We start from the raw sequence: 16,416 nt of genomic DNA on the forward strand, positions 1-16,416 counted from the left end.
TTTTTCGGCAGCGGCGTAAGAAGTTCGAAGTACTCTGATTTTGTATCGCCCAAAAGTAATAAATAAATATTGTCAGGTCTTCAACTATGAACGCAGAAATTCATGCTTGAAGAGCTGAATTTCCTCTTTGGTTCTGGAGAGCCGCAGTCTCTCTGTAAAGACTGCTGGGCCCCCTTCCGAACTTGAACGGCGAGCGACTTTCCAGTATAGGCCTGAACGGGGCAGTCCGGCCAAAAGGGGGCCCCGACTATCCATAACTGAAAGAAAAATACTGGCCATCGAGGTTGGAAAGTGAAACCCCATAGCTCCAAGTCGGGCAGTGGGGCGCGATCGTGCAAGTCAAGTCTCCGGCTATCTAAATTTGAATGATGAATCCGAGTTGTCCAAGTCTGAACATTTCGTAAGGCCATAAAAACGTTAATCCGTTGTCAATCACTCGTCTCCCTGCTGGTTTGGCAATCTTCAATTCGTGTACCCCTGTGCTGTCTTAGGAAAGACGTATTTTAAGGTGCTCTATGGTAAGTACCTATTTGCTTCCACTTAAGGTTTTTTTACAACTGCTTTTGTATCCTTATCCGTCCTGATACTTACCATCTGTAGGAACAGTTGGAATACATCTCTCAAGCCATCATTACAGTTTTTCGAAAACATCGCTGTGACGATCTTGTAAAGGAAGCCACGAGTAGGTTTGTCGATTTCATGATTTCTTAAAAATAATATTTAAACGTCAGTCGATCACGTTCCTTTTGAAGAATTTAGATCAACTGTGACAATTTTAAAAGTTAAATGTAACATTTTAAAAATAAACTAATTACGATTGCCGAGACGACATCCTGACATTTCAGTCGGACCACTTAGAAGCGATGAAAGAATTTTACACTTAAAATTCTAATCGTTCCTTACATGTAAGCCCACCTTTAATCCTCAACAACATCATAGTTTATTGCATTGGACAAATGTTACGGGTCGCTTATAATTTTGGACTTTAGGTAATAATGAAAATAATCGTTTGGTGGCTATTTAAACATCAGAAGGGCAAATTTTAAAAATAGGTCAGGCATTGGCAACGAATTGGAGTTTCTTTCAACTGCTTACGACACGCTTCATTTTTGGAATTCTTTTTTCTTGCATAACTTTTTATTAATCCAGTCACGGTATTTTTCTTCCAAAGTCCCTATACCATGATGACTAAACCAACACCTGATTTGAAGCAAAATGTCGCAGGGCTAAAAGACATAACAACAAGAGCCAACAATTAGCCAAACATCAAACAGGAGTAAAAATAGGACCTGAGTCGTCCGCCCCACCTTTTTTATCTACAATTTTTAGGTCAGTTGTGATCGAACTGCAGGCCTCACCTCTTAGGGATATATTTTTTTGACCATTCTAGTGGACTTAGTGCTTAAGTAGTTTTTCTTTCTGCGAGTTAACGACAAAATTCTACCAAAATGCCTATCAATGTTATGATCCAGTTATGTAACATTACACGACAAAGCAGATTGTTTCAAAGGAATTTCTATCTTCCACTGCTCAAGCCCCTGTCACCCAAAGATGCCCTGCGAATACATATTATAACAGGCAAGAATATTCTTAATCCAACGTTCCCCAATTTTCTAAATTCATTTACAATTCCGTCTTACAGGTAAAGATGTTCTGGCGAGAGCACTTGAGCACTGGATACCAGTTTTCGAAGAATATGCCGCTCGCGTGCAACGAAGAAGACATATGCCTAAGGGCGTGGGCAAAAAACGACAACGCAAAAAGGACTCGATGAAGTATCTCAGTCCTTTTTTCGACGAGAGAATGGAGAATCATGGAAAACTCGAAAACACGATTGTTCGAAAGTCGAAAGGTCGCGGGCAATGCTACACCTACTATATCCCCGAAAAGAAGTGCACCTTGGTACTGACCCATCAGTGGGAACGTGCCATTAGAGACAAGGATATTGTAGACATAGTCATAGCCCAAAGACATGAGAAAATAATTGTTAAAATGAGGAATGGCACGAAAGTGGTAATGCCCTTGTGTCCCTACGACGGCAAGGCCCCTTTTTACCGCGGAGAAGGTTGGACGAGAAAAGAAGTTGAGGAACATCACCATCATGGCAGAGAAACATTTTCTATTGCGCAACTGTTCGAAGCAAAAGAGGCAGGTATCGAAGAATGGGAATTAGAAATGATGCGAATGGCAAATAAGAGGAAGAAGAAGGTGAAGGGTGAAGACAGTCGGGATTGGAAAACTATGTTAGCTGCCACGACATCGAATATGGATTGGGATGCCTTTGAGGAAGAATCTAAACAAATCGTCGACGAAGCTAACGAACCCATTGATGATGAACCAATTGCCATGGTACTAGACGACATTGAAAAGACATGTGATGTCAATGAAAAGCTAAAGGCCGCAGGAGATGAAATTCTTGCATTATTGCCAGTTATGCCTGAAATCCCTGAAATTCTCAAAGTTATTCAGGATCAAAGTGAAATTACTGAAATTGCAAATGTCTCGGGGGCTAGGGTAAGCTTGTCCGCAGGCACTGACCGATTCGTTCCAGGTCAAATGGTGACGTCAGAGGACGGTGAATTATTCGTGCCCGGACAAACTGTCGTAAACGAGTCAGGTGAGAGGGAATATACACCTGGATTTACCGTATTATTAGATGACGAGCCGACTCTAATTCCCGGTTTGGTAATGGGCAACGATCCCGAAAAAAGCATGTTCTTGCCAGGGGAATCTGTGATTACAGAGTCTGGCGAATTGCAGTTCGCCGCGACTGACGACGATATCATTCCGCATCCGCCGACTCCGCCCCCAGAGGAGAAGGAGGTGGATGAAGTTGAGTTGGAAGAGGATCAAAATAGTGAAGAAGAGGAGATCGAACAGAGACCGCCCCCTAAACCAAAAAGGAAGGAGCTCACTTACGAAGTGCCCAAGCGCGAGTTCAATCCGGAAAGTATGGGTCCCAAACATCGCGTGCGTGGTCCTAAAAAGTTACCCCCAGTTGTATCTGCAATCCCTGAACAGCAGGCTGATAATGTTCGCCGTAAGACCATAATTGAGACGAAAATTTTCGACCTTCAAACCCCGACCTTCGAGAAGGATTTTTTGGAGCAAGAGAAAGAGCGTGTGGAAGCCTTCAAGGAGAAAACGGGCAAAGAGGAAGCGAAAGTTGATAAACAGAGACGAGAAATTAAATTAAAGGCCAAGAAGTTGATGGATAGCAAACCACCAACGCCAAAGTACGAGCCTCTCGAGCCGGTGACGAAGAGCGAGAAATTGCGCGAATACGAGAAAAATATCAAGAAGGGAAAATTCTTCGATGTGGATTACAAGAAATTCCTGACCAAGGAGCACCACGGTCAGTTCTATTGGTTGGACACATACCAATATAGAAATACCTTCGACACGGTGGGGATCAGACGTCATCGCGTATGGAAATCCGTCTATTAGTAGTGTTACCCAATTTGGACAGACAGTCGATCGGATTTAGATATCGGTTATCGGGCCGGGCACAGATTCAAGATTACTGACATTCTTCAGTTACGGCGCCGCACCGGTTTTTTTTTCTAGTTCATTGTCGTTCATTTGCTGCTCAACTCGATGAACGCGAATTCTATCCGATCAAGTAGTCCGACTTAGATTTATGTGTTTAAATGTCGCTGTTTAATCGATAGTAGTTACAAATAGAAGCAGACACAGAGCACAATGCCCATCAACGTTAAAATTTCTTTATGCAAAATTACTCGGGCTAGTAAGCTCTTTCAACGGAATTACTATTTACCACTTTTGAAACCTCTATCGCCCAAAGATGCTTTAAGGAGAAAAATCATAACCGGAGAAAATGTCTTGGGAGCAAGGATCGAGCATTATATTCCGGTCCTTAAACCACACGATGAGAAACTGGCTGAGAAGAAAAAAAGAGGCAAAGGAGTTCCCGTGATCAAAAAGAAAATCAAGCGGCATGAAGGTCAACGCTATGTGGAGCCGTTTATGGATGAAAACATGGATGGCCATGTGATGCTACAAGGAATTCTTCACCGCAAACCCAAAGGCCGTGGCCAAAAATACGTGTACGAAATTGCTGACAAGGAATGCAACCTTGTAATCCCTTATCAAATGGAAAAGGCTATTAAAGATAAGGATATTATTGACATAACAATTGCACAACGAAGTGAGAAAATTGTTCTTAAATTAGCTAATGGCATGAAGGTAACTGTTCCTGTAGCACCCCTCAATGATAATACCAATCTCTATCGAGGCTCAGGTTGGACTAAAGAGGTAACCGAACAGGAACATCACCATGGCAAAGAAACATTTTCAATCGCTAAACTATTTGAAGCCAAAGAGTCTGGAGTTGAGGAATGGGAGCTGGAAATGATGCGCTTGGCAAACAAGCGCAAGAAGAAGGTAAAGGGAGAAGATAACAAGGACTGGAAAGCTATGCTGAATGGCTGCTTGGAAAACATGGATTGGGATAAATTTGAGGAAGACACCAAGCAGATTGTGGAGGAACAAGAGGAGACTGTCGAAGAAGAGGATATCCCTATGGAAGTTGATGATATGGAGAAGACCAGACATGTCAATGAAAAGCTGAAAGCTGGTGGTGACGCAGTCTTAGAACAATTACCTACAATGTTAGAAATTCCAAAGGTAATAAAAAATCTCGAGTTAGGTGAAATGGAAGAAATGCTCAATGTCTCTGGTGCCAGAGTACAAATACCAGAGGGTCGGTCTTGTTTTGTTCCTGGACAAATCGTTAAAACCGACGAAAACGAGATATTTGTCCCAGGTCAAACTGTTGATTCCGAAGATGGTACTGAAGAATACACTCCAGGTATCACGGTTCTTTTAGACGGAGAACCAACTCTTATCCCCGGCCTCGTGATGGGGGAAGAGGAGAGCCAACCAATGTTTTTGCCCGGAGAGTCAACTATCACCGGAGAAGGTCAACTAAAGTTCGAGGTCACAGAGGAGGACCTTCCACCGGCTCGACGTCGTAGAGAGTTGACACCCAGCCCCCCTCCACCACCCAAACCGAAACCGCGCGTTATTAAAGATGAAGATATAGTCATTAAACGTCGCACCTTTGACGAACCTGAACCAGTGATCAAGGAACGAGTTAAGAGGCGACCCCCAATTGAAATGAAGCCTAGAGACCCGACTCCTCCTAGAGATGTGTTCAGGCCTCAAAGGCAACCTGTCGATGATCCGCTGATATACCTTGAAGAACAACGGAGACTCAGAGAGGAGGAGGAGAGAAAGAGAATGAAGGAACGCAACGAAGAAAAGATGTTGAAGGAAGAGTTCAAAGTTACAAAGCTTCGCATGGACATCAAGAAAATGTGCAAAGATATAAAGATTGAGAAGCCTGGAAAGTATGAGCCATTGGAGCCTGTGAAAAAGAGTGCTAAGCTGGAAGAGCTTGAATTGAGTATTAAAAAGGGGACTTTCTTTGATGATGACAAAACTAAGGAAATTTTGGAGAAAGCCAAGAGCCAGACTCGACTGCTTAAGTACCAGAAAGTGCTCCCGGGATATGGGAATGACTTTGACTTCAGAAGGCATTAAAGTATTTATTGGTTTCATTTTGTTATTGACGTTTTAATGGAATCCTATTTTTATTGGTATGTTTGCTTAATAATTTGGAATATGTTTGTCGTCAGGAAATAAGATACATCTGTTATTAGCTTTTATATAAGTATATAATATACAAGGCACATCATCACTACTTTTGTTTCAGACTGCCATCCCATGTATAGTTCCGTGTAATTTTCATTGTTTCATTCCTTCATTAGCGATTTATTTAAATAAAAAATATAAATATTTAATTGGAATTTTTTTCCATATTAATCCCCGCAACAGTTTACTTTTAATATTAAAATCCGTTTTCGCGCTTAAGACCTTATGATAGCTGGGTAAAATAGATCACACCAATAATTTATCTGAAAGATGATTTCCATAAATACTAAAGAACTGCCATCCTCATATTTCATCGTTTTGATTCCGGCGCGTTGCGACGCTCCCGACGGCGTTTTGAGCGAAGCTAACGGATTGAGGTGTCTGTCGTTAGGATTTACCTACAAATTCCTAGAATCCACTTCTTTTTTTTTGGAGAAATTGAATTAAGTGTGTCGTCAAATATTCAATTGGCAAATACCGATTACGACAGAGCAGATTTAGTGTTCAGCGACGTATTTAAGTCTACGCATAACAACATTGAACTGACCTTTCCGAGGGAATACTAAGATTCACTGTATGCCAATGACTCAATGATAAATAAATATTAAGGGCAAAATTGAGTGAGAGAACGTTACGAAAATATCACAATAGAGATAGTGGTTGAGCATTACTCTGCTATGTATGACTCTCATGTTTTCCAACGTTTGGAGCCGAAAAATCTATCATCAGTGATTTTTTCCAATAAAAGGTCTTTAATACTACACTGTCTACTCGGCCAGGCTTCTTTTGATTAAAATTTGGCATATTTCACTATAAAAAAGAACTATGGCCATCCGGGTCAGGATTTTATTGCTAAAATGAGTATCAGGTTTTTAAAAAGCTATCAGCCGCACTGATATATTTTCATGAGTCATGTCATTTCTTCTTTTTGTCTCCTTAATTCTTTTAGAAGAACTACTCGCTACTCGTTTCGTTCGGCATTTTTGTGTTATGGTATATAGGAATTGAATTTACTCGGCAATAATCGGCTAAAAAATTTAATCATATTTTGCGGCATGCGGCATATTTTTCATCTCTGACATGGACATGAAAAGTTCTGCGGCACTAAATGTGTTAGTTTTGATTCACAACAAATAAAAATTCCCTCGCTCTTCTTATCTCTGCTCCTATCTTGTAATCTCAGTTCAAAAAGAGTTACCAAAAATGTCCAATTATGTTTTTTACTTTTTCCTACTTCTAGCTTTATTTTGAATCCTAGCGGAGCTGCTTTTCTAGGAAAACAATTATAATTTCAACAAAAACAGAAGGGGATTCCAGGAATTTGTAGGTAAATCTTGACGCCAGAAACCTCGAGCGCCAGTTTCGCTCAAAACGCCGTCGGGAGCGTCACAACGCGCCGAAATCCGTCTTACACAACGGACTCGACACCTATCGAACTACGAAATTTTGCTTCTGCTCGACAATAGTGCCGTTCTAGTGCTCCGCTCGTCGTGTACATTGTTGCTATTTATGCCGTTGTTTGAAAATATCAGTTATGACATATTTAACAATAATTTACAATTTAAAACAAACAAATTAAATAGTGGGTAAAACCACTACAACACCGCAAAAAGCACAAAGAATTTTAAAAAATCGACAAAATGGTGAATTACGTGCTTTCGTTTTGTAAAATCACTGGAGCTAGTAAAATCTTTACTAGAAACTTCTACCTGCCTCTGTTAAAACCAATCACCCCCAAAGATGCTTTGCGCACTCTCAGAATCACAGGTAAATGGCTGTTAGGCACTAAATATCAACACTACATACCAGTCATGCGCAATCACAGAGAAAAACGGTCAAAAAAGTCCAAAAACTATGGCACTAAAGAGCATAAGAAAATGAACGATTTCACTTACATGTGCCCCAACTTCGATCCAGAAAACGAAAGTCAGAAGCGATTGCAAAAAATTTTAGATAGCAAGCAAAGCAAGGGAGGTATGTATGTTTATACAGTAGAAGACAAGAAGTACAATATAGTGTTTGAATCAGCCTTTGAGTTGGCCTTAAGAGATGGGGATATAATTGACGTATTGGTCTCTCAAAAGAATGATAAAATCTTGGTTAAAACCAAAGATTGCAAGAAAGTTCCAATTGAAATTCAGTACTATGAGCAAAATGAAGACGATAAGCTGTATTGTGGAGAAGGAGCAACATCTGCGCAGGAAGAGAAGTTTCACCACCACGGTAAATACACTATGAGCTTAGCAAAGCTCTTCGAAGACAAAGAAATGCAAGAAGAAAAATGGGAAGAAGAGCTAAAGAGAATAATGAAGAAGCGCAAGAAACAGAAATGGGAAGGCACTAAGGCATTTAAAGAAATGATGAAGCAGATAATGCGCAAATTCGATTGGAAGAAGTTTGAAGAAGACGCGAAACAGGTCATTGACGACATCGAAGCTCCAATCACGGAGAATCCAATTCCCATGGAAATCGCCGATTTAGAGGCAACGAAGCATGTAAATGAAACATTAGCTCAAGATGAAGATTTGCTGAATACGCTGCCATCCCTTAAAGACATCCCTGACATTATTCAGAACTTGGGATCAGCAACCCTAACAGAAATTGAAGCAGATGCTAGTGACTCTAATGAGAAACGAATAGTTTCTGGGGCTAAAGTAACTTTATCTTCTGGCAAAGAATGCTTTGTTAGCGGGCAAATGGTCCATACTGAAGAAGGAGATGTATTTGTGCCAGGACAAACTGTACAAAACGAATTCGGAGATGAGTATGTGCCTGGAATTACTATTAACATTGATAACAAACCAACATTAGTCAATGGGCTTATAATGGGTGACGAGGAGAAAGATCCTCTTTTCTTGCCCACTCAATCGACCATAACCGCTGGAGGCCAACTAACGTTTGCCACTTCAGTTGAAGAGAGACCAGATCCGGAACCTGAGGAACAAAGACTGAAGAGGCGCAGAAAGCTCTTGAGAATTATCAGTGTCGTGCCTGAAGAGGAGAATAATGAGGATGAATGTTTGAAAGAAGTTATCGAAGATATCATGAAAGAAAGCGGGGTGAGTGACTTTGAGAATATCGAGATTGTGGTGGAGAATGCCAATAAGAGTCTCTTAGATGGTGAAGAGTCGGACGTTTCCACTGATGAAACCTCCACATCAGATGAATTGAATAATTCTGAATTCGAAGAACTTGATATAGAAGCCATTCGTTTAAAGCACGAGCAGCAAAGAAAGGAGCTAGAAAAGCTCAAACTTATCCTCCTGGACGATGGTATGAACGACTTGGTAAACTCGCTAGAAGAGAAGAAACGACTGCTCAAGCTGAAGCTCGATGAACTACGAAAGCTTAGTCTTATGTCGGAAAATAATTTACTTTCGTACGTTAATGATAGCGATGCATACGAAGCCGCAACGAAAATAACAGACGAAAAAGAGAGTATAAATAAACTAGCAGAAATTCTTATCGCCCTCACTAGAAGGTCAGCAGCATTTAGAGACAGAAATAGCATTAGACCTGAAAATATTAATTTGGATGTTAACTTGAAGCCCAGCGAAACTGACCTAAAGTTCAATAACTCCTCGACCAAGCTAAAGATCCTGTTCAAAACTGCCTTGGTGGCTGCTAATGATGTGTACAAAAACAGGCCAAAAGACCAGATCTTGGCCCTTCACTCTGTGGTAGACATAATTGAAGACAGTCTTAGAAAAGATCCTGCCTTAATGCATGAATTGATTAGGCTCATGGACACCTCAGTTGATCGCTTGGAAATTTGTGATGCAGTCTTGAAGCAGTTAACGCAAGACATTTCTCATACAAAGGTTGCCAGCTTAAAAAATCTCACAGCAACTGACCTAAATTTGCAAGACTGCCTCAAATACCTTGACAGAATTATCGAAGACGGTACTGTAATGAACGTCTCTTTTACTAAACTGGCGAAATTGTGTCCAGAGATAGTCAAAGACCTGAGTGACAACGTTAAAATAAGACTAAAGCAGGCAAATACTGAAGAGAAAGCTTTGGAGGTTCTGCAGGACAGCATTGTTGCCACTGTCAGAGCTCTAATGGGCAGCAACTTCGAAGAACTCCTTAACAAAAAGGAAGCCACAGTCTTGGAATTCATGGAAGAGGCCTTGAGCTTTGCCAAAGCTCTGGAACAAGAGGAGGTGGTGGAGAACTTGTCCAAACCCAAAACCGCTCTCAATAACTTGAATGACTCTTCAATAGAAATGCTTAAGCGCATGACTATTATAAGACAATTAGCTGAGAAAGATTACTCGTTGAAAACAGCCATCAGCAGGATAAAAAAGAACCCCGAGTGTGCCAAGTCCGACCCGCGCATACGGCAGCTGATTCGCGAAAGCGCCATTATCATCTCTGAAATGAATCCAGTAAGAAATGCCAGGGACATTCCTTACGATTTAATGAAAAAAGGAAATCTCCTGGCGATAGAAGACTTTCTCATGCGCAGAATGAGGCTGGACGTCCCGGTGTTGGTAACCAGAGGAAATCTCCAGGCGGTAATTCCCAAAGAGGCGGCTCGAGGAGTTTTAGCAGGACGAGTGCCCTACATCTTAATAGACGAGTCGGGAGTGACAAACTTTAAGCCAATGCACATGTTGTCCTCAATAAACGTAAATAAAAATCGAGAACGCAGGATTGAAGACTATCTTAGTGGAGTGCGGGAGAGGTCCAAGTCGATAGACTTGGACAAAAGCGACGCAAGGACCTATTTCCAGGCGAAAAATAACGTAAGGAAGTTGAGGAAAATGTTTAGTAACACTAGAAAAGCTGCATGATCATGTGTTGTAATTAAAAACTTCATGTTGTGTGTGTTAAACTGGGGAAAGGGATGAGGAGGTGGGGTCGGGGTGTGGTTTTGGATCGAGAGGCCTGTTGGTTTGTTGAGATAAATAAACAGTAAGTAACATGGCATTTCTTTTCACAATATAGAGCCTCGCGGTGGTATACATTTGATAGTTTTGTAACGTAATATTGGATGTAAATTAATGCTTCTCTTCCCACATTTGTAGATTATCGCATATTATGTAGGGAACATCCTGATCTACAATTGCTTTAATTAAAGCTTGGTGTATACAATTCCTCTGTTTGAATGTTATATATAACAAGGGCGATTTTAAAGTTTCATCTCTGAGGATGATCAAAATTTAATAAAAACGTTGCGTCTGCATTTTACCACCTCTGAAGCAGTTTAATTTATCTTAAGTCCTGTTTTATTTTTGTACTAAAAAACTAAATTTCCCTGCTCGTATTTTAAGTATTATTTACGAAAATGAGAGAGTTTACCCTCCAAGTTATAGTTTTTCACATGCACACTTTACATACTGAACCTATATAGCTTTTCAGGTAATTCATGAGGCAATGTGCTAATCTTGAACAGCAATAATATATTGTGTATCTCCTGCAAAACAGTAGAATAACAGGTTAATAGTGACACGTAAATGGTTAATTATTTACCTAGCGAGCTAATAGACCCCAATGTCGTCATCATCCTTATTGTGGTTCTATTCATGGACGCCATAAATCAATGTCCAATGAATCGTTGCTATGATTCAAGATGCGTTGTCTGTTTGCGTTTCGAATTTAATTTATGCTTAATTAGATAAGTTTATAGCAATTCTATCAAACCTAGTAGTTGAAAAAATCGCATATCCACCGCGGTTATGAATGACCCTCACGTCTTAAATCCCTCAGCTTTGTTATTTAAGCTTGACGTTCGGGTCATTATGATGCACTTTACAACCTTGGTGTGTAATATACTAATATTTACACTTCATTGCAGGTTAGGGAAAATCATATTAATAGACTTAGATAAATATGCACATAAATACTTCCAAAATATGAACGCATACATATGCACATTTAAAAAAAATATATGAAGGTCTCAATTAAAAACATGATTCCAAAATTAATCTAAATTATAAATACATATTACAGTTGAATGTAAAATAGTACACACAAACCACGGTAGAAAATTTCCTTATTATCTCTAGATTACAGTTAACGTCGACACTGTGCATCTGAGTAGACTATGACATCTCTGGACAGTAATGTAATATTTTTCGCCTTTATAGGTAATATACTATTACCGCATATGTGCGATAAAATGTTACATTTACCAACATCAACCTGTCAAACTTTGTCATTTTGACACCATTCGAATGATATACTTCCATTAAAAGTTTGAGAGTCAAACGTGGTCAGAATATCCGGTCAATATGTTTTTTGGCAGAGAATTAATCCTTCCCAATTCTTTATTTAGCCTGCCTACCTACCAAATGGTGATGCTCCAATAATTTTGTAATTTTTTTTACATTACCATGCATGTTATTCAGTAATCGACCTCAAATCAAAATTCTCAGCTGATGCGAAATCTTGAAGAAGCGAACTTTTAGAACCGTTTGAGGACATGTATCGGAAGTGCAAGAATTTGATTTTTTTTCTTTTTTTTTTAAATGGAATATTGCCACATCGATGCTTCGAGACACAGTCACTATACATATTGTTATCCCCTATTTACCAGTAATACCCAATAGGTACTTACAATGAAGTGCGTTTCCATATATGTATGCAATGTGAGAAACAGAAACGCGAGCAATAAACATGATAAAGTAGGAAAGGTTCTATTAGAAACAAGTTGTTTTGCACTTAAACCATCACCCGTTTATATCTAAATATCGCGCTTAAATGACATATACGAAAATAGAAACTAGACACTTGCGACTGAAATAGTTACCTTACTTTTACTATTTTTATGACTCGAGATAGTCGAGTGTTACAGTTACTCGCATGGGATACAGAAACATGAAAGTGGATTCCAAAATAATCATAATTAATCCAAAGACCACTTCAATTTAGTACTGTTTTTGTCAATTCCAATATGACAGTTTTTCTTAATTTTCCTAATAATTAATAAAGGTCACTTAAGCACTTATGCTGTAGGTACATGCTGTTAGACTCTGTACATGCTCTTAGAAGAAATCTTTTTCCTCGAATTATTTCTGAAGCGTTTTCTATTTCTTCACGTATCCCTGCTATTGTGTTAATTTCATTGGCAAACACTAAACTTTTCATATAACCCCACAGATAAAAATCACATGGATTTAGATCTGGTGACCTCTCAAGCCATCTTATTGAGATTTATTCACTTGTCAAAAAATTGTTAATCCAAAAAATCTACTTTTTTTTCATACATTTTAATTGAATTAAGGGAATCTCGGCCTCTCCTCCAAGACTATACCCCATGACAGCTGAGAACCCGGAATTCCATGAGCTAATCTTCATTGATCCAGCGATAAAAAAAATCAGCTTAATTTTGTAAATAAACGATAAAAGTACATTCGCCTTCATTGGCTTATCGCCTACATCCAGAAGCCCATTAATCAGCAAACAAAAAATAAGCTAGAAGACGCATGTCGTAACCAGCTGGATGCCCACGCGTTCACTTTCTGGATGTATTTTTGGAAATGTTACGGCAAAGGTGAGTCAAGGGTTGCGGTTTTTGTTTTTGTGTTAAAATTTTGATGTGGCTGGTTAAGTACGCTGAAATTAAGTGTCTGCTGGTGTGTTTTTCTATGTTGTTTTGGTTTTCTCCTGTATTTCAGAAAAAGAAAACTTCAGGTGCGTCATGGAAGCCAAAAATTACTGTAGTTGCATGATTAGTTCCGGAAAGCATTTCTGTGATTTGTACAAGGTTTCGTAGATGCCTCATTAACTAACACAGGTTATTTGAATAGCAGAAACATTATTTACAACCAAAGCTCTACTTGTAAATTATCCTCTACTTACCTCCATACTACAATTACCATATCTATATTTACTAAAAATTTCATTCCTACCACTCGCTATTTTAATTAGTTTATCTTATCTTTTCTTCATGATTGCCGCGAAAAATCTTTAATAAAGGTCAACTGAAATATTTCGAAACTTCTAAAATATTCCAGTAAATTCTCGATTTCGTCTTAGTCATTGCAGTTAGGGTCAGCCTTGTGATACTTGGATTGTTTATTAGAAATTCTTCTAGTCCATAGTTATATCAACAAAACAGGAATAAAAGATCCCGCTTAAAGTAGATTTCCCATCCACAGAAAGCAAAGAAATTTTTCACACACCGATTGTTAATTAAAAAATAAATCACTTGGTGTATTTCTGCATCTATCTTTGCAGTGTCATTCAAGAGCGATATACACATATTAATCCGAGTAACTTTCATGACTCATCGTCCTAATTAGGCATCGATCCAAAGAATGTGTTTATGTTCCAGTAGAAATGATCCTTATACTACGTGCTTTGGAATCGTGGAATCCGAAAATACGTTTAATCTAATGCATGATTCGTCCATACAGAAACGCACCTACGTATGAAAACAGGTATTCTAAATACCTGTTAAAATCATTTTTAAACTGGATATAAACCACTCGAGTTAGCCCTACTGCAGCTTATATAATTTGAAGGAGAGAAAAAAGTTCAATTCCGGTTTTACCAAAAGAGTCCGCAAGTTAGTGCTAATCGCATGAATCAAATCAGAAACCACATATATTAACAAGAATTTATGATAATAATAACAGATTCGGAAATTCGGCACTCTTACCCACTAATTATATATAGGTACCTTAATAATATTCAAGGTGTTCCGTTACAAAAATCGACATTTTACATCATAGCTCTTCGATTATATTAAGTCATATTTTGAACAGTATTTGAGAATTTAGGGAATGACTCAGACGAAGTCGATATTTATTCAAACTTGAAACACCCTATTACACCTTTTTACTGCCACTTCAAATTACTATAAATGCACCTAATTGTTTTATTGTCAAGTTCGTACTCATCTTGTATCCCGTTTAGCTGTGAAATAATTATGGTTTATGGTGGTGACAATGATGAAAGCGATGATAATGATGGTGATGATGATCATGATGAAGATGAATATGATGATGATAATGAAGATGATGATGATTATGTTTTGACTTCAAAAATTCAACATATACAAAAACACAAAAACATCAATCTCAGATTCAGGTGGGCTGTCCTAATAACTAAAATGGTTTTTATTTAAAAACGGTGCTTTTAACTCTGTTACGTATTTAATAACAAATTTGTTCCTATGAACATTCGTCTTGAAATGGCTAGAGACTCGAATTTGATCAAAATGAGATAAATGTGCGTCATTTAATGCCGAGTTATAATAATTTTAAAAATTGGCGCATTGCTGTGTACCCTGGAGATATACTGAAAAAAGGTATCTCGATTTTTATTTTCCGTAATTGTATGTACCTGGAATTATACTATAATTTTTACATCAAATTTAGACAGGAATAGTTTGAAACCACAAAGATATGTTAAAACGCAGTTTACAGCGATTTGAAGCGGCACACTTGAATAATGTCAGGCGCCCCCTAAAGATTCATATTTCAACAAAAAGACCCCACGCAGTATTTTTAAAATGCCCTGTATGTCTTTCTGGCGTTGTTTTGTACAAAACTAAGTTAAAATTTTTAGCGAGTTTGGTGTGACAAAATTGAACTAATACTGAATAAGTAAAGAAGTTGGAATTTCCTAAATGTCCTTTACGGAAGTGCCGTCAACTCTATCTTCAAATTGTAATTAATCCATGCAATCTTTCCTCTAATTAACATCTATTTCTATTCAAATACAAGATAAAAGGGTCAAAAAAGTGCATTCACCTCACAACCTTTTACAAAGTAATAAACAATAGGTAACCGTCTATAATATTCCCTGACAAGTCACAAGATAGACCGATATTTGTGCTACATTTTCTTGGCTAGCAATCTATAATACGAGTTCCAAAGAATGTTGCTACGTAAATCATTATTTACGTGGCATAGAACATGATTCTCAAATTAATTAATATTTTAGCGTCCCTTTGAGCGATCTTATGATATTTTCACCACAATATTCGCAAAATTTATTGATAGACATTATACAGGATGTTTATAAGTGTCGTGTACATACGGAGGGGGGTAATTTTTTTAGCTTATCCATGACCAAAAATTCATATAAAAGTAGGCCTGCAAACGCTGATTAAAAAAAACACCCGATTAATGCCTGTCCACTTTGGTCGTTACCTGATATTTTGTCTCTTGGCGTTCGTCCTTAATGTATCAATCAAATGGTACCTTCCTGCATGACTTTCATCCAGTTTATTGTTACATTCTGCTGATTTGCTTAATGAATTCGACAGAAATTAAATTCCATATTTCCAAAACCTACCTGCTACTTCCTTTTACGATATATCGAAAATCTGGCCTTAGATCGTCCCATTTCACTTCCTATCCATTGCCAGCTTCAAATTGCCAAATATGGAGCTATGAAATTCCAAACCTATTTTTACAGAGGTCCGTCTCTGATATAATTAAATTCGAGAGCTACCACCCTGTCCCAAATAGCAAGCTGTTTAGTTCAAAAAGTTCAGTTATTTTAGTTCGGTTGTTAGATTGAGTGCTTGATTGCTCTGCATTCGAGGTGAGGCTATTTTAATTAACCTATGTATACATTAGTGAGTTAAAATTCATAGCAAGAATCACGCCCAACTATCATACTGCAACTGCACGCTTGCAATGTATCATGTTACAATAAGAACGGTTACGTAAGAGTTAGAATAGCAGGATTTTCTGGTTAGACGCTGCTAACTGCAGTAAGTAGTCTTTGCTGCCATTCTCCCTGAAACGGTCCAATAATTAATTTTGTGTGTGCTGA

The 16,416-nt window shown here is 38.5% G+C and overlaps 2 protein-coding genes across 7 annotated transcripts in view; both read left to right on the top strand.

Annotated features, from left to right (window-relative positions):
* Positions 1–1,350: 1,350 nt before the first annotated feature.
* Positions 1,351–5,825, top strand: LOC136419637 (titin-like). Its single transcript, XM_066406129.1, has 4 exons — positions 1,351–1,578; positions 1,643–3,446; positions 3,538–3,553; positions 3,685–5,825. The coding sequence occupies exons 1-4, from the start codon at positions 1,449–1,451 to the stop codon at positions 5,563–5,565; spliced, it is 3,831 nt and encodes a 1,276-aa protein (XP_066262226.1). The 5' UTR covers positions 1,351–1,448; the 3' UTR covers positions 5,566–5,825.
* Positions 5,826–7,027: 1,202 nt separating this feature from the next.
* Positions 7,028–16,416, top strand: part of Rab23 (RAS oncogene family member Rab23) — a 45,554-nt gene continuing 36,165 nt past the window's right edge. For 2 of the 6 annotated variants that reach the window (XM_066406141.1, XM_066406142.1), the window contains exon 1: positions 7,028–10,427. In XM_066406141.1, the coding sequence (XP_066262238.1) occupies positions 7,317–10,427 (3,111 nt within the window). In that variant the 5' untranslated portion in view covers positions 7,028–7,316. Of the gene's footprint in view, positions 10,428–12,979; positions 13,178–16,079; positions 16,183–16,416 lie in introns of those variants that run through there. The other 4 variants (XM_066406145.1, XM_066406149.1, XM_066406146.1 and 1 more) reach the window with 4 other exon arrangements.

Source organism: Euwallacea similis, chromosome 3 (assembly GCF_039881205.1).
Source record: "Euwallacea similis isolate ESF13 chromosome 3, ESF131.1, whole genome shotgun sequence".
Taxonomy (NCBI): Eukaryota; Metazoa; Arthropoda; class Insecta; order Coleoptera; family Curculionidae; genus Euwallacea; species Euwallacea similis.